This window comes from Carassius carassius, chromosome 26 (genome assembly GCF_963082965.1).
Source record: "Carassius carassius chromosome 26, fCarCar2.1, whole genome shotgun sequence".
NCBI lineage: Eukaryota > Metazoa > Chordata > Actinopteri > Cypriniformes > Cyprinidae > Carassius > Carassius carassius.
This window is the reverse complement of record NC_081780.1, coordinates 6,968,942-6,988,218: the sequence shown is the minus strand read 5'-3', so window position 1 is coordinate 6,988,218 and position 19,277 is coordinate 6,968,942. Positions and strand designations below refer to the sequence as shown.

Here is a 19,277-nt window from a genome sequence, read left to right as displayed (position 1 = left end):
TGACGTAATGATGATAGTAAGGCATTACTATGCAAAATAAACAAAATTTGTGTGAGGGCAACATATTCGATTACGCACACTGGTACACTCAACATGGCCGCGCATTCGGTCGCTCAGAGGAAGCATTTCCTGATTCGACTACTTACGTCTTAAATACTGTGTCAACAGCTGGTGCTCAGCCTGCTCTCAATAAATATTCTCCCTTTTCTGTGCCCGTAAACAGTGATATAAAATGATATACATTAAGCCCGGGTTCGGGCAAAGATCTTAAGCTCTAATGTAGAATCTGAAGACTGATGACTGGAGACACTACAGCAGGTAACTGCAGTCAGATCAGAAGCACTGAAAACCACATTTAGATTCCACTGGATCTTTACTGTGATTATTATGCATGTCAGATTCAGATTATTACTAGAAGGTCATATGCCATGCATTGTCTGTAATTCCCAGAGGACAGTCATCAGACAAAGCAGTAACACCGGATGAGTTTATGAACTGTAAGAAGGCCCATGAGGTGCAGGCAATGTCTGAAGTTGTGGCTAGTTTGGCCAAATACTGCCGAGTCAAACAGTTAAAACCAAACTGAATTTAGTCTTTTGATCATGTTTCTGCTTCTCAGGTGATAGACGTGGGTTCAGGGAAAGGCTACCTGTGCTCCTATCTGTCCATGCGGTTCAACCTGCAAGTGTTCGGGATCGACTCCTCCAGCACCAACACCAGTGTTGGGGAGTAACTAATTACATGTAACGGCGTTACGTAATTTAATTACAAAATTATTGTAACTGTAATTAGTTACAGTTACTAAGGAAAAATGAGTAATTAAATTACAGTTACTTATGAATTTTTTTACGATTACAAAGGGGATTACATTTGAATATTTACACACATCCACATACAGATTTAACTGATTTCTTTCCCAAATTGCACTGACTATTCTGAGACATACCGCCCTAATAATTTCCGGGATGCGGAAATACAGTCTGGTTCGTAGAATCCAGTCATAAAAACGAAATGCCTAACGCGGACGGAATATGCCACATTTTGGATGACTAAATCAAAAGTAGGTCAATAGCCTACACTTGAATCAAAACATGACATCGACTAGTGTCTGTGAATATAAAGCCTCAAAAATGCAATATATGACTTGCACATTCTGCGTGTCTGTGGAAATCAATCAGGCGCGGACTGGACACCGGGAGAACCGGGACAATTCCCGGTGGCCTGGCAGCCGATTTTGCCCCACTATTTAATATCATTATTGTATAATTGCCTGCCGAATGTACTAAAGCGATCATTTGCGAATCCGCCATTTGATAATTAAATCTCTAATAAGTCATGAATTGTTAGTCATGAGTCATGACTCGCGCGCTCTCCGCGCCTCCGCCAAACGGTTTGGATCAGACTCCGAGTAATCAATGCGAGAGAGAGAGAGAGAGAGAGAATAGAGTGGACTGCTGGAGCAGAGAAGCAGAACCACTGTTCATGGTTTCAGGTCAGTTTCATCTGTAAAGATGCTTTTTTGTCATTGTTTAATAAAAAATTATAAATCTTATAAATTATAAATGTTCTATAAATCCAGAGAAAATGGTTACTATTGTTTAACTGTGATAACCAAAAATGTAAAATTATTTTACAAATGTATTTATTTAAAAATAAATACAAATCCATTTGCAAAAAAAAAAAAACAAAAAAAAAAAACAAGGTTATTTTACTTTTATATAGGCTAATAAAAGCATGGTAATTTTTTGTAAGGGAAAAACATGACTTGTATACAGTATTAGGATTTTTCTATAAAGATATTGTAGTATTGTATTGTAAAGTATAGTTTTGTTCAATCTTGAGTATTAAAGTCATGAGAGAGATGGATAACAGAGCAAAATAAAGAGACTGAAGAGAAAAATGGAAGTGAAGGTGCAGTTCAGGAGAGAACTTTTAATTATTTTGCATGTCCCCAAATTAAAGATTTATACCTTTTTTATGTCAGGTCCATACAAAAAATAGTTTTGTCCATGCATTTGTTTGTATGAGTTTGAATTTTCCAGTCTGAATTTTTTCCCAGTCCGCCCCTCCTGTAAATTAATGGCAAAGACATGGTTTCATTTACTACACATAGGCCTACTGAAGCTCGCAGTGTTTTCAACCTCTGCTGCCTCAATATAGGAGTACACGAGCACATAAACATAATTTCTAGAACTGCTCTGTGTCACTTGATGTGCATTTTACTTATTTTGAGAAAACTATCATCATATACAGAGACAGCAGTTTCAAAAAAACACCAATGTTTCAGGAGTTTATTACACAGAATACGTCACATGCTTATTAGATAACTGTATTTAAGTTGATTTATATGCTTTTATTTATTATTCTTTAATTTTCACAAATTTAGAAAAGTAATCAAAAAGTACTCAAAAGTAATTAGTTACATTACTTTAATAAAGTAATTGAAAAAGTTACACTACTATTACATTTTAAACAGGGTAACTTGTAATCTGTAACCTATTACATTTCCAAAGTAACCTTCCCAACACTGACCAACACACATGGAGCTCAGGAGAGGAACAGGAAACTGAAGAAGTTCTCCAAAGCTTATCAGAAACCGAACAAAGCCACTAGGAAGCAAACTTTGGACAGCGAGGATGAGAGTATACAACACAGCAGAAACTTTGGAAACAGTGATGGCATCAGAAACTTTATTACTGAGGAAAAGAAAAGCTTTGAGGCTCGAGCGGATAGCAGTGCTTTATCAAAACAAGTCCCCAATGATTTATCTGCTTCAGATAATGCTGCAGAATGTCCTTTAGACCTGAATGATTCAGATTCAGGAAGCAGCTTCCTCAGTATGCTGTCTCTAGACGTCACAGAAGACGTCTCTCCCCGCGTCAACCACAGCCAGCTGAGTCTGGAGGAAAGAGAGAAGAGAAAGAGAGAGAATCTGGAGAGGAAAGCTAGAGAAGGAAGGGGGAACATCAGAGACGACGGCCTGTTTTCCCCTCTGACCTCATATGACCCTCTAACTTTAGCACTCACTATTCTAATTCAGTTCTTAAAAAAGAAACTACCTTTCTATTCTTTTTCTATTTTATCTGTTTTCTTTTTATTTATTATATTACAACCCGAATTCCGGAAAAGTTGGGACGTTTTTTAAATTTTAATAAAATGAAAACTAAAAGACTTTCAAATCACATGAGCCAATATTTTATTCACAATAGAACATAGATAACATAGCAAATGTTTAAACTGAGAAAGCTTACAATTTTATGCACAAAATGAGCTCATTTCAATTTTGATTTCTGCTACAGGTCTCAAAATAGTTGGGACGGGGCATGTTTACCATGGTGTAGCATCTCCTTTTCTTTTCAAAACAGTTTGAAGACGTCTGGGCATTGAGGCTATGAGTTGCTGGAGTTTTGCTGTTGGAATTTGGTCCCATTCTTGCCTTATATAGATTTCCAGCTGCTGAAGAGTTCGTGGTCATCTTTGACGTATTTTTCGTTTAATGATGCGCCAAATGTTCTCTATAGGTGAAAGATCTGGACTGCAGGCAGGCCAGGTTAGCACCCGGACTCTTCTACGACGAAGCCATGCTGTTGTTATAGCTGCAGTATGTGGTTTTGCATTGTCCTGCTGAAATAAACAAGGCCTTCCCTGAAATAGACGTTGTTTGGAGGGAAGCATATGTTGCTCTAAAACCTTTATATACCTTTCAGCATTCACAGAGCCTTCCAAAACATGCAAGCTGCCCATACCGTATGCACTTATGCACCCCTATACCATCAGAGATTCTGGCTTTTGAACTGAACGCTGATAACATGCTGGAAGGTCTCCCTCCTCTTTAGCCCGGAGGACACGGCGTCCGTGATTTCCAACAAGAATGTCAAATTTGGACTCGTCTGACCATAAAACACTATTCCACTTTGAAATAGTCCATTTTAAATGAGCCTTGGCCCACAGGACACGATGGCGCTTCCGGACCATGTTCACATATGGCTTCCTTTTTGCATGATAGAGCTTTAGTTGGCATCTGCTGATGGCACGGCGGATTGTGTTTACCGACAGTGGTTTCTGAAAGTATTCCTGGGCCCATTTAGTAATGTCATTGACACAATCATGCCGATGAGTGATGCAGTGTCGTCTGAGAGCCCGAAGACCACGGGCATCCAATAAAGGTCTCCGGCCTTGTCCCTTACGCACAGAGATTTCTCCAGTTTCTCTGAATCTTTTGATGATGTTATGCACTGTAGATGATGAGATTTGCAAAGCCTTTGCAATTTGACGTTGAGGAACATTGTTTTTAAAGTTTTCCACAATTTTTTTACGCAGTCTTTCACAGATTGGAGAGCCTCTGCCCATCTTTACTTCTGAGAGACTCTGCTTCTCTGAGACAAAGCTTTTATAGTTAATCATGTTACAGACCTGATATCAATTAACTTAATTAATCACTAGATGTTCTCCCAGCTGAATCTTTTCAAAACTGCTTGCTTTTTTAGCCATTTGTTGCCCCCGTGCCAACTTTTTTGAGACCTGTAGCAGGCATTAAATTTTAAATGAGCTAATTAAATGGATAAAAGTGTAAAATTTCTCAGTTGAAACATTTGCTATGTTATCTATGTTCTATTGTGAATAAAATATTGGCTCATGTGATTTGAAATTCCTTTAGTTTTCATTTTATTAAAATTAAAAAAACGTCCCAACTTTTCCGGAATTCGGGTTGTATTTAAAAGCCCTTGCTATGTGTACTGCGTTTAAGCTAACTGAGACTTGTTATAGCACTTATATATTGCTATATAAGTCTTATATACATTGCTCTTTTGCTGGTTTTGATTGCTTCCATTGTCCTCATTTGTAAGTTGCTTTAGATAAAAGTGTCTGCTAAATGAATAAATGTAAATGTAATGTCACTGCAGAAACTGAGCTCAAGACGCTGATCACAGAGCTGGAGGTCAAGAGATGATGGTTTTGTCCACGGGCGAATAATAATAGCAATAATAATAGTAAGAATAACCAAAATAATGATAATTATTTTTCTTATTTTAATTTTATAAAACTAAATATATTTAATTAATTGTTTAAAAATAATAATAATTATTTAGTCATTGTGAAATAATTAGTAATACGTTTTAGAATTATTTTAAGAAAAATTGTGTAAATATGTAAAATAAGTCGTTTAATAATTATAATAATAATTATAAAATAATAATCATAAAATTCTAATACTAAAATAAGATCCAGTGCAGAAAATGTGTTTACAAAATGTACAACAGTATGGTTCTATAAAATCAGTCATTTAATTCATTGTTAAATAATAAATTATAATAATAATTTAAAATGTTTTAAGTACATATTGTTAAAATGATAACAATAGAAGTAATAATAATAATTTATTATTCATTGTGAAATAAATTACATATAAATTATATAATTATAATTTTTTTTCAGATTATGTTCATGGAGAATACAGGTTTGGTAATATAATATAACAATATATTATGACAATGCTTAACAACAGAATATTAAAATCCCAGTGCAGTTCATGTCATATCTATCAATATAAAACAAGCAGAGTTGCCTGTTGTGTGACATAACACAGTTTCATCAATACACAGGTGATGTCCTTCTACTTCTGATATTCTTTTGTTTGTAAATTATCTTTACCTGCAGAACTGAGTTTATGAGTTCCTCTTCATTAATGACACTATTATGGAGCTGCAGGTTTCTTTTTTCAATTTTTTTTATCTCTATGTTAATGGAGTATACAGTCATGGCCACTTAAACTGCTCGTTAACACAAATATCTGATCAGCCACTCATGCCTTAATGATTTTAGATAAGTACGGTAAGACTGTAAGTGCAGTAGAAGTGCTATTAACAGATGCCCAGGCTTTGTTCTTCAAGGCTAAAGTAGCAGCATGTAACCAAGTAATAAATGTAGCTTACAGCTCTCTCTCTCTCTCTCAGTGAAAATAATCACATGATTGCTCTAGTAACCAGCAGCAGTGGTTTTAACCATCATCCAAACCATGCAAGTGTGTGGGACCCCTGTGGGACCCCCCCTCCCCTGTAGCGTGATTTGTACTGAGGGGTCCTGGGGTCTTGACGCTGCTTGTGGCCCACAAAGTGGTAAAGCCACCCCTGACCAGTCGGCTCTGGTGGTCAGACTTTGCAGTTGTTTCGAACTGCTAAAAATCAGGAACATCTACAGGAACAGCTCCATTTAGGGTCAGAACACCAAAAACCCAGACTGCTCCTGGAGAACGAGGAGGTCTGGTGATCCTACTTTAAAGGCCGTTATTATACAACTGAATGAAAATACCAGAAATATCACTCTCACTGCTACAGTGTATTTACATTATTCTGTCTCTGAGTTGTAGAATATATTATAGCAGTAGACCGAAAGTAAAAAGAACGTGCTGTGAAATGAACTCTACATTAATGAAATAAGATAAGTATAATATGAAATAAGAATCTGACTTTGTAATTACACTTTTGCATTGAGAAACAAATACCAACCAGTGAATAATGGAAATCATTGAGCCGTTATTATTGTTTCTAAAGAGCATACACATTTCCAAAGAAATTGAAAGCTATATTAAATTCTTTCCTGGATACTGTAAATTAATATTTAAAAACAAAATCTGAGTGACTGAATAAATTATTGTTATCAGATAACTGGGTTCAGATAAAGTGCTTTTTAATACTACTTTCTAAACTGATGCTTCCTCGTTTCCTCACTCCTCTGTTCTCCAGCTGTGACCTGAAACTAATATAATAAATAAATACATCTACAAAGACATGTAAAACAACAAATATTTATATATTTCATTAAATATGTATAATTGCATTTTTTTCCAAACATGTTTTAATTTATTTATGTATACACTTATTTTCTTATTTATTTATACACTTCTTTTTCTTTTTCATTCACTCTATTTATACACTTATTCTTATTTATACACTTATTATACTTTTATTTATATCTGTATTTGTCAACATTTATGTTTTCAAATTTATTAAAATGTGACATAAATACATATATAAATAATAAGAAAATTAATAAATGTATAAATATAAACATAAAGGATAAATAAATGTTAAAAAAATACAACTATACATAAATAATGAAAATTATTTTCTTAATATATTTATATAATAATTTATTTTGGCAAATTTGGCATTCCACATAATAGAGACTGTCCTGTAACACTATCACTGGTGAGAAGTTCCTCATGCAGCAACACAGAGACAAGACTCTTGGCTGCTCCTCTTTACAATAAGAAGTGTTTTGCTGCCATCTGCTGGACAAATGCAGCAGCGCAGTATTAAACTACCATGATTACTGCTCTTATTTTATTCTCAAGGTTAAACCTAATGAAAATAGATAATATTTAATGTAATAAAAACTAATCAAAAAAGCTTTAGCAATAATATAGTTTATACTATGGTGTAAACATATTTTTATTGTTTTCTTGGTTAGAATAAAAGAAAAAAATTAATAAAATCCATTAAATTAGTCATGGGAAATTGGTTCTAGTTAGTTTGTGTTTGAAGTGTTCAGACTTGCAGAAGTCAGTGATCAGAGCTTGTGTCTGCTGTGTTCAGGTTCAGGTGTGATGCTGAATATAAGCTGCAGTGTTTCTGTATAAATCTGCTTTATTAAGTTTAGTGTGACTTTATCTCCACACTGACTTCTGACTGACACGAGTCTGTCCTCAGTGAAGTGTCTCTTCACGCTGGAGGAGGAGTCCCGCTCATCAGCGCTCACACTTTATTGATATATATGGAGAAAATCAAAATGCTGCTTTCTGATTTGTCACTGATTGTGTTTGATGATTTCCTCTGTTGTGTCTAATAAGGGAACAGTGAGTGTCATTGGCAGCTGTGAGTCTCTCTCTCTCTTTAGGGGGCTGACAGGAGCCAGTTTCTTCAGTGTGTTTGAGGAGCAGACGAGAAACTTGTGCTGTGCTCTGAGTTGATGAAGTAGTGTGTGTCGAGCTGAAGGAGAAGATGGAGAACTGTCTGATGCTGATGTTTCTGTGTTATATGGTAAAACTCATCACCTCTGGTAGGTACATACTCAGAGTCAAGAGGTAATCTATTTAAAATGAACTGAAATAATTTATATGTAATGTCACACTTTACTAGATACTATGTTTGGTATGTTCACTGATTGTCTCTCTCTCAGGTGTAGACAGTGTGAGTGTGAGGTTGGTGAATGGCAATAATCCCTGTGCTGGTCGAGTGGAGGTTTATAATGATGGTCAGTGGGGAACAGTGTGTCATCATGGCTGGGATATGACTGATGCTGCAGTGGTGTGTAGAGAGCTGGACTGTGGGACGGCTGTAAAAGCAACATACGATGCTCACTTTGGACAAGGATCAGGACCAATTTCAATGGGTTTTGTACAATGTAATGGATCAGAGACTACACTGAAAGACTGTAGTTCAAACAGCGAGTTTGCACAGTACTGTGATCATGATGAAGATGCTGGAGTCATCTGTTCAGGTAAGCTGCTCCAAACCTCAGTCTGTTATTTCATCACTCTCTTTCATAAATCACACTCAATCAATAATAATGCAGGTGTTTACAAACATCACTATCAATCTTATGAAACAGGCAGTCTCTGTTTTATTGTTTTGTTCATAATAATATATTAATCTTAATTCCTTATTATCTTTCATTAAACTATGACGAAGAGAATCACCATTAAATATGTCATGTATTTTGTATATTCAGACAGTCTGATCTGACAATCTTATTTAAATTGTTTATTTAATGAAGATTATCAAATTACAGATGAAAGATAAAATTACATATCTACGGTGAGTGGGAGGGACATGTTCGTAGTTTTGTCATGTTCACGAGATCTTTTTGTCGAGATTAACGACATTCTTATGTTTACGAGTTTAATGTATAAACAACTCTGTGTGACCATAGCAACCTGGGATTATGAGAAATGGATAAAACGATGGTCTGTTGAATTATTAGAAAAAGTCGTCAATTATTCCTTATATACCAATTTATACCAATAAAGTTTTTACTTTATGATTGTATTTATGATCGTATGTGACGTGTTGTGTTTTTCTTTAACAAATGAAACTACCCAAATGATCCATTCATCAACTGACATGTAACGTTATAGACTAATTATAGTTTATTAATTAGCCAAAATAAACTATATGTTTAAACCTTTAAACTACACTTCCATTAAAATTTCTGTATTGCTGTAATCATAGAGCATATGTCAGGTATTTACAGTAGACTAGACTATTATTTACAAAACTCTTCAGAACTTAAAGAGACGTAAAGAAATGAAGGGAAAATAAATCAAATACATAATGAATAAAATAATAATAATATACAAATATTACGGGAAAAGACTGGGATGAATAAAGATGTTTTCTTGTATTTTGTTTTATGTACTTCATTACTTCATGTAACATTTATTCATGATAAACTTCTTTTGAATGCTATCACGCGCACAGGCTACAGTCCGATATAGCCTATGCCTGTTTTTAATCTAATAATGAAATAATGTAATAATTTATATAATAATGTAATATATTCTTAATTCACATTAAAATATTAATGAATCCCTATCTGATAATCCCGAGTTTCTACAGTTACGCGGGTTTGTTTACGCAAACAACCGTGGCCACGACAACTGTGAACCGAACATATACAATGAGATTAAGTGAATTCATTGCATTCGTATATTTGACAAAAAAATTCTAAATTTAATGAGTTTTCTCTAGTCCTCCAGCTGAGTAGAGTAAAGATGTTTCATTATCTGTCTTTATATTTCAAAGACTCAGAGCAAAGACTTCGACTTGTGGACGGGCTTCACCTGTGCTCTGGGAGTGTGGAGATGCTTCATACAGAAGGATGGGGTTCAGTGTGTGACGCTGTCTTTGACCAGCAGGATGCAGAGGTTGTGTGTAGAGAGCTGGACTGTGGGGCTCCAGTACAGGTGCTGGGAGCAGCTGCTTTTGGTAAAGGAAAAGGCCGTGTTTGGTCAGAAGAGATTCAGTGCAGAGGAAATGAATCTCAGATAGATGTCTGTTCACGATCATCTTCACAGAAACACAGCTGTTCTCATGACAATGATGTGGGAGTGATCTGTTCTGGTTGAGTATTAACATTTGTCATCTCTTTAGATAAATTACATACAAATGTAATATACTGCTGTTGTTTTGTTCAATTATCTTAACTTTAGTGTCATACAGTTTGAAAGAGCTGTCAGTTGTTTGTCCAGGTTACACAGATCTCAGGCTGGTGAATGGTTCAGACTCTTGTTCTGGAAGAGTGGCGCTTCAGTATCTCGATAAATGGGGAACAGTGTGTGATGCATGCTGGGATTTGAGAGCTGCCAGTGTCCTCTGTAGACAGCTGAATTGTGGGATTGCTGTGTCTGTTGTGGGATCAGACTGGTTTGGAGAGGGAAGTGAAGAAACCTGGGCAGATGTGTTTGATTGTAACGGGAATTAAACAAAACTCTCAGAATGTTCCATCTCTTCATGGAGTCGAGCTGAATGTTCTCACAGACGAGATGTTGGAGAAATCTGCTCAAGTGAGCATATTCACACCACACTGAACTCATGAGTTTCAGAATAAAACTACACATTTAAATATATTTAGCATATTTTATATAAATATTGAATGACAAATAAATACTCTCTCCAGACAGTAAAGCTCATCTGAGGAACTGTAGCTCTTCACAAACTCTCAAGTGCAGCTCCACACAACAGCTGTCAGTGAAGAACACTGGTGAGAAAATCAACACCCGGACAGATTCTTCCGTTGTTTGTGACGAATGATGTTGTTTTTCTTTCTCTGAATATCAGACCGTGGGTCCATCAGGCTGGTGGGTTCTGGGGGAGACTGTGCAGGGAGGCTGGAGGTTTTTCACAGCGGCTCATGGGGGACAGTGTGTGATGACTCCTGGGATATTAAAGATGCTCATGTGGTGTGCAGACAGCTGCAGTGTGGAGTGGCCCTCAGTAACCAGCAGGTACCAGCCTGGTTTGGTCCTGGTTCTGGACACATATGGCTGGATGAGGTGGAGTGTGAGGGGAATGAGACGTCCCTGTGGAGCTGCTCTTCTTCAGGCTGGGGAAAACATGACTGTAATCACAAGGAGGATGTAGGAGTCGTGTGCTCAGGTAAACAATAATGTAAACAATGATTTTACCCAAAAATGTTTTTAAGATTTCTAGACTATTTGCTCGTCGACACACCACAACATAACACTACTGAATCTACAACACAAAACATGCTAAAAACTAAACTAAACTCTAATCTTTGTCGTGAATCACAGACAGCTTACAGCTAACTTTGATATTGAAATGGGTGTAGTTACAGACTGGATGTTCATACGACAAAGTTCAGCTAAAGATATGCATTTTGCATTTGGTCAGTATTATTTTGTATATATTAATAAATGAAGTATTTTTGTTTGTTTCTTCATGTTGTTTTTTACATAAAAAAATTAATGGAACTATTAATGAACTGTAATCGTAAGGATTAATCAGAATCATTACAGCCTGTATAATTCAAATCCCTAATTAAAACACTTCATGTTCACAGTCATTTTGTGAGATTTGAGGTTGATTCTCATTCTTTTCCATCTAGAGTTTAAAGAGGTCAGGTTAACTGAGGGCTGTGAAGGGAATGTGGAGGTTTTCTACAATGGATCCTGGGGTAATGTGTGTTACAACCAGATGGACAGAGACACAGCGAGTCTGATCTGTCAAGAGCTAAACTGTGGAAGATCTGGCAGTGAACCCAGTTATTCAGAGGGACTGAAGTCCCATAATTGGCTTGATCAACTTAATTGTCGACGACATGATTCCACTTTATGGAAGTGTCCATCTTCACCATGGGGACAGACCGACTGTGATAATGAAGTCGCCAATATCACCTGCTCAAGTGAGATGATATTTAACTGATTTAAGATGGTTTGAAATTGTCATGTATTTTTTTGTTCTATTTAGCAGTAAATAAAATTTTAACATGTTTTATTCTCAGAGCATCAGACACACGAGTCTCCTCAGAGTCTTCTGACATGTTCTACCTTACCATCTCCATACAAGAGACAGTGTTCAAGTAAGTTTATTATGATTATTTTAATTATAATCACTTATAATTTAGACTTTAGACTTTATGAATTTAGCTGCTTAGTGCTGGTTGATGTGTGTTTTAGATCATGTTCCTCTCAGACTGAGTGGAGGTAAGGGCCGGTGCTCTGGGAGGCTGGAGGTGTATCATAACGCTGTTGTGGGCTCAGTCTGTGATGATCAGTGGGACATCAGCGATGCTCAGGTGGTCTGCAGGCAGCTGGGTTGTGGAGCAGCACTGAGGGCTGATGGGAATTCAGTCTTTGGTGCTGGTGAAGGTGTTGTGTGGATGAACAGAGTCGAGTGCAGAGGGAATGAGATTCACCTGTGGGACTGTTCTCTCTCCCTGAAAAACCACACTGACTGCTCCAACAAAGAGCGCGCTGGACTCATCTGTGCAGGTCACAGAATTCTTTTGATAATTTTAGTAATTTGTGTATTTAAAATAAAACAATTGCATGATGGTTAATGTGTTTAACAGATTTGCCAGATGTGTCAGTGTCCTCTACTCCTGCCACAACAACATCAGCTTCTCCTCCAGTTTCTCCTCCAGTGCGCTCAACATCAGTCTCTCCTCCACAAACTCTCTCCGTCCCCCCAGTGCTTGTGATTGTTCTGGGAGTTGTGCTCTTACTGCTCTTAGTGCCACTGCTTATACTGATTCAGCAGAACAGAGTGATGAGGAGAGGTAGGAGAGATCCAGAGACTGTCATATTGTGTCTTATTCAGTGTGTGATCAGTCATGTGTTGTGAACTGACAGCAGGTTTGTCTGTCTACACTCACAGCTCTCTCTAAGAGGAGACACAGGACGATGACTGAAGCCGTTTATGAGGAGATTCAGCACAAACACAATCACTTCATTCAGAGGGGTGAGACATGAGCCATCAATCTCATTTAATAGCATTAATAAGAGTCTGTCAGACAGTTGATGCTCATCTATTATTAGTCCTGTTAAACCTCCTGCTTCAAACCATAGAATTCCTGACAGAAAACCACAGAACTGCAGGTGCATGTTTATGAGTGTGTGTGTGTGTGTGTGTGTGAGAGAGAGAGAGTATCTCTTCATGTCAGTATTTTTAAATTGTCATAAGGAGGTGTTCATATATTTTAAGTGTAGGTGCAGGTGTGTGTGTCTATTTCTGGAAGGCAGTGAGGAATGGATTCATGTGAGGATACTCGTGTGTTTACTAACAGGTTGAAAAAGGGATTTCTGCCTATAATCCTTTTAAAATGTGAATACTATTTCAGTAGTCTTCTTTATAATCAAAAGATCATGAGAATTTAGTTTGTTTGTAATGATGAACATGTTTCTGCTCTGATCTTCTTTAACAGGGAGTCTCATCTCTGAAGAACTGAATTCTGGGTATGAAGATGCTGATGAGCTTCTCTCAGGTTTGAGAGATGTATATATTTATATATATAATCGCATATATATCAAACCTTTTTTTTATAATTAAGTGAAGTGAACCAATTCTATTGCATATTTGATTATTGACCCAATATTATTTAAATACTGCAGTTTGCTTATATATTAACAGTCCATTCTCCTTTTTTAGCAAAAGAGTTCAAGACGGCATATTATGATGATGTCACTAATGACAGTGGCCTAAAAGGTCAGAGATGTTTTTAACTGATCACATGATTCATCACCAAATGATTAATAAATTCTCGATCTGCCAAAATAACATATTTTGGTTTTGTATCCAAACATATTGTGTGTTGATGCAGAAGAGATGGTGAAGGAAATCACACTGGGATACTATGATGATGTCATCACTGATGGACTGAAACCAGATCATGAGACAGGTGTCACTCTCTTACTCTACAACAACATATAATATACTTTAATTTAAAATATTACTGTACATTTAAGTTAGATTTTTTTTACTGAATTAAATGAAAGTGAGACTGATGAATGTGTGAATTTGTAGAAGACACACCTGAGAGCTATGATGATGTCATGACGAGCGGACTAAACTCTGATATCAGAAAAGGTGTTTTACTTTTTTAACAGTTAAAATATATATAATATTTAAGATCCAGATTGTTACAGATATTTTAAATGACTCATTTTTCATTTTGACACTTATTTTTATGTGCAGTGGACACACCAGAGAATTATGATGATGTCATCATTAATAGACGAATCTCTCAAGGGGAAACAGGTGAGATGCACAGAACAACATTTTTCATGTTTAGATGATTCATATCATATTTGATACTCGGTTCATTTAATCAAGTCACTGAAGGGAAAAGGGATCCTTCAAAAGTGATAAAGTGTTTTATAAACTGATATGAGATGTTTTTATGTCATTCTTGATCAGAGAGAGTTCAGGAGGAGTATGATGATGTCATGAGTGTCAGTGAAGATGTTACAAACCTGTTGAGTAAGTTACTATAACACTTTTGTTCTCATATGAATGTCTTTATTTAGATTTAATATTTTTTTGTAATATTTTTCCAGTTGTTTAGACTTCAAATATTTATTCAATTACAGTATTTGAAATTATTTAAGATTTTATATTTAATAACAGATTATGATGATGTGGAGGAGGAGTCAGACAAAGAAGGGGGTCATTTGGCTCAATGATGTCATCCACTGCTTCGGTTTAACACATCTGAACTAATGCTGAGTTATTGTAATATCGATATTGTTATTGATATGTCCAATCTCAGGTTTTTATATTTTTTTTCCCATTTTTGTATTAAATCTGTTATGCCTTTGTAGATTTTGTTGGATTTTTTGGCCTTGTTAATAGCAAAAGTATTAGCATTAGTATTTCAAAATAAAATCTGAGTGACTGAATAAATGATTGTTATCAGATAACTGGGTTCAGATAAAGTGCTTCTCAAAACTCAAACTGATGCTTCTTCGTTTACTCGCTCCTCTGTTCTCCAGCCCTGACTTGAAACTAATCTAATAAATAAATAAATCTACAAAGATATGTAAAAAACAAATATTTATATATTTCATTAAACATGTATAATTGCATTTTTACACTTTCTTTTTTTATTTATATACTTATTCATTTTCATTTTATTTATATGTGTATTTGTAAACATTTATATATTTTCACATTTATTCAAATGTAGCATAAATACATATATAAAAATACATAAATATGGAAAGAAATGTATAAATAAAAAATAAATGTTGAAAAATACAATTATACATAAAGAATGAAAAATAAAATTATTTTTTTCACGTTTTATTTATTTTGGTATATTTATATACTCATTTATTTATTATTTTGTTAACGTTGGCATTCCACATAATAGAGACTGTCCTGTAACACTATCACTGGTGAGAAGTTCCTCATGCAGCAACACAGAGACAAGACTCTTGTCTGCTCCTCTTTACAATAAGAAGTGTTTTGCTGCCATCTGCTGGACAAATGCAGCAGCGCAGTATTAAACTTATTTTATTCTCAAAGTTAAACCTAATGAAAGTTGATATTTAATTTAACAAAAACTCATCAAAGTAATATAGTTTATACTATGGTGTAATCTGATTTTTATTGTTTCCTTGGTTAGAATAATAGAACAGATTAGTAAAAATCCATTAATTCATTAAAATTAGTCATGAGAAATTAATTTTAGTAAGATTGTGTAAGTGTTTGAAGTGTTCAGACTTACAGAAGTGATCAGAGCTTGTGTCTGCTGTGTTCAGGTTCAGGTTTGATGCTGAATATAAGCTGCAGTGTTTCTGTATCAATCTGCTTTAAGTTTAGTGTGACTTTATCTCCACACTGACTTCTGACTGACACGAGTCTGTCCTCAGTAAAGTATCTCTTCACGCTTATAAAAGTGATGTGTTTGATTGTGACGGGAATGAAACAAAACTCTCAGAATGTTCCATCTCTTCATGGAGTCGAGCTGAATGTTCTCACAGATAAGATGTTGGAGTCATCTGCTCTAGTGAGTTCAATTCAATTCAAGTTTATTTGTATAGTTCTTTTTACGATACAAATCATTGCAAAGCAACTTTACAGAAAATTGAGTTTCTACAATATTTAGTAGTTTCTTGTCAGTGCTGACTGTCAGTTTATGTGCATATGACAGAAATTTTTAGAAAATTTAATACAAGACGTAGTCAACCAACGATGAACACTATTAATAGCAATGTGTTTTGTTTAGATCTTCATGTATGTTTAGTGGACTAACCAGAGCATTATGATGATGTCATAATTATTGGACAGAACTTTAAATGTGTAACAGGTGAGTCACACAGAACTGCTTTTTATCATAACCTGCTGTATTATATATATATAATATTAATGAATCATCATAGGTTTATCAGGTTTAATCGAATAGTCTCAGACAGTCAGGATGAGAAAGAGATCAGTGACACAAGCTGTGTCACACATTACAATGCAAGGTTTTATATCACACGTGTATCAGAGGGAGATAAGGAGGAGTGTGATGATGATGATGATGATGATGATGATGTGAAGAGCAGGCAGGAAGATGAGAGAAACATGCTGGGTTGGTTATTGTTACCTTTTTACATAATCTACTTTCCATCATTATATTTATCATTTAAACCCAATTTAAACTAAATAATGCTATAATAATAATAATGAAAAAATGTGCTTTTGTTTTTTTTTAAACGGACTACGATGATGTGAGGGAGTAGTCAAATAAAGAGGGAGGAGCCATTTGACTCTGAGGAGACTGTTTATGAATCATATTAGTTACTGGTTCTACTGAGAGTTTCTTATTTTGCTACAAATGCATCAATGCCTTCGGTTTTTATAAAAGTTTAAATGCTTTATAAACAAATCTTAGTATTTGTATTTTAGTATTTGGCCTTTTATTTTGATATCAATGCTTTTCAACTAATAAACAAAATATACCATTCATCATGTCTCAAACATATATTTTTAAAAGAACGAGAGTTTTTTTATTTCTCTTTTAAAAGAAAAAGAGAAATTATGCAAAATTCTATAAATGTTTAATATAGCACTTTTAGGCAGTTCAGCTCTTGAAAGCATTTTATAGCTAAATATAATAATAAAATGATATATTATAAAGCATCATGTTTTTTCACAAACTTGAATTAACTTAAGTAAAACAATTTAAAATTTAGTTTAAATGAAATATTACTTGGAAAGACAAAGGTATGCACATCCTTGTGAATAAAAAAAAAACAGTTTATTGTGTGATAGTCTATTTTAACTTTAAACGGTCTCATTTTATGTTTGATGGTGAATTATTTGCGCTGACCTTGAATCTTTTGCAGCAATAGCTCCATATGCAGATTGAGGTTGGGCTGACCTTTCTTAGCTTTTCTCTTCAACAACTGACATGTGGCTACTTTCTTCTCCTTATATTTTTTCAGAGCCTCCTCTCGCTGAGCTTTGTCTTTCAAGAATTCCTACACAGAAACAAAATAAAACATACATCAATCATTTGCCAAAGAATGTAAAGGATGATTAAAATGTGTTGGTTTGCGTGACATAACGAGTCTTCCTTAATGACATCACAAAGGAGATGTACAATTCAATCATAATGATGGCTCTAACACACAGTTTTTATTTCCTCACCTCTCGTTTTCTTGCAAATTCCTCCTTTATCCTTTCATATTCTTGCTTTGTCTTCTGATACGATGACATTTTCTGCTTCCTTTGGATGAATGGAGTCTTATGGGAGCTGAAGACACAAATCAGAAATGTGGCTTCGTGTGTGTGTATATATAATTTATTTTTTCTATTTGTTACTGTACCTGTCAGACTCTGCTTGTTCATTAACTGAATCAGAGACAGTAGTTTGGTCAGTCGCTGTGTTTGAGATGTGTTTCTCAGTAAAAGGTAACTCCAACACTGTTTTTAGCTCATCATCTTCCTCTGTCTCTTCATCTAATGTTCTCCCTTTACATCGTTCCTCTTTTTTTTCTTGTTCTTCTTCATCTAGTCGTTCTTTTTCACCCAGGTACAGATGTCTCAGATGCTCGGGATATTCCTCCTCTGACTGGATTGGTGATGCTTGCATTTTCTTCCTCTCCTTTCTGAGAAGTTTGTTATATTCATGTTTTATCTTATCCTATAGAATGAGAGGGACATGAGATTCAAACGATAACTTACACACTTTACATTTAGTCCTAGTTAACTATCTGTTGTATATATTGGTCGACGACAAAGACGCCATTTTTTCTGGATCTTTTACGTTGATCAAAAATGTAATTAATATAAGAAAAATACGTAAGATAACCTTTTTATATAACATTATATAATATTATTATATAATATAAACGTTTTTCCAAAATGTAACCAACGTTAAAGCAACGATAAATATCTAATAACTAGGCACCTGCGCTTTACACAGATTATTCTTTATTTGTCATTGACCCTTATGTCAGATTTGTTTATTCATTGTTAACTTTTTACATCTAACATACAATTTAGAAGTGGCTATATTTAAAGTGGACATCTCACCTTCTTTTAAACTAACGTTACCATCAAAAACTTTGTTCTCTGCAACCCATTTTCTTTTCTTCTTGCTGTTGTGTGTTAAACCACCATGTGCACATTTGTTATTGGAGTATTTTCCTTTAATCGGACCTTTAGTTTTTGACTCTTGTTTTAAATGTGCCATGTTTCACGTTAACATATTCTAATTTGTGGACAAACTGTTGTTTGTTTCTCGCTTCAAGAAAGACGCACATTAATGACGTAAGGATGATCGTAAGGCATTACTATTAAAAATAAACACACTGTTTTACAGTGTTGTAAATGCCATACCAAAAAACATGGTATTATTAGTAAAAGGGATTCTTTCACATTACTCTGTAACATTCTCTCTTCCATCTCCTTGTCTGGGTGAATTGCTTATTAGAGATCATAAATGTAATAACAAATATATTAGAAATGTCTTCATTAATAAACTTCATCCAAATAGAATTAAACGATATTATGTTTTCAAAGAATTTAACCCTAAAGAGGTGAAGGAAATGAGAATGAATTATCTTACCTTTCCAATTCTCCCTAAAGTGAAAGAGCTTCATTTTAAAATAATAAATGATATATACCCGTCTAAGGAACTTCTCAAATCAAAATTTGATATTGGAGAAAACTCTTGTCAATTCTGTGATAGTGATATTGAAACCACTGAACATATATTTTTTAATTGTAATTACTCAAAGTTGTTTTGGGCTCAATTGTGCAGTA

At 35.0% G+C, this 19,277-nt stretch overlaps 2 protein-coding genes and 1 long non-coding RNA gene across 3 annotated transcripts in view; 2 read left to right on the top strand and 1 right to left on the bottom strand.

The window, feature by feature from the left end:
- The window catches only part of LOC132105642 (antigen WC1.1-like), a 118,041-nt gene that overhangs the window by 26,515 nt on the left and 72,249 nt on the right, over window positions 1–19,277 (top strand). The window lies entirely within an intron of this gene.
- Window positions 113–8,970, top strand: LOC132105661 (uncharacterized). Its single transcript, XR_009423970.1, has 3 exons — window positions 113–318; window positions 7,897–8,058; window positions 8,185–8,970. It is a non-coding gene; the product is annotated as an uncharacterized LOC132105661 (long non-coding RNA).
- LOC132105660 (thyroid transcription factor 1-associated protein 26 homolog) lies at window positions 17,267–18,814 on the bottom strand. The gene is made up of 4 exons (XM_059510945.1): window positions 18,505–18,814; window positions 17,837–18,153; window positions 17,658–17,763; window positions 17,267–17,488 (listed from the first exon to the last, which is right to left on the bottom strand). The coding sequence occupies exons 1-4, from the start codon at window positions 18,703–18,705 to the stop codon at window positions 17,324–17,326; spliced, it is 789 nt and encodes a 262-aa protein (XP_059366928.1). The 5' UTR covers window positions 18,706–18,814; the 3' UTR covers window positions 17,267–17,323.

Excerpts from the sequence above, each read along its gene's own strand:
- LOC132105660 (XM_059510945.1), bottom strand. The coding sequence starts at position 18,705 with ATGGCACATTTAAAACAAGAGTCAAAAACTAAAGGTCCGATTAAAGGA. Across the intron at positions 18,154-18,504 it reads TAGCCACTTCTAAATTGTAT|GATAAGATAAAACATGAATA; the intron begins GTTAGATGTAAA and ends CTCATTCTATAG. Across the intron at positions 17,489-17,657 it reads AATTTGCAAGAAAACGAGAG|GAATTCTTGAAAGACAAAGC; the intron begins GTGAGGAAATAA and ends GTTTCTGTGTAG.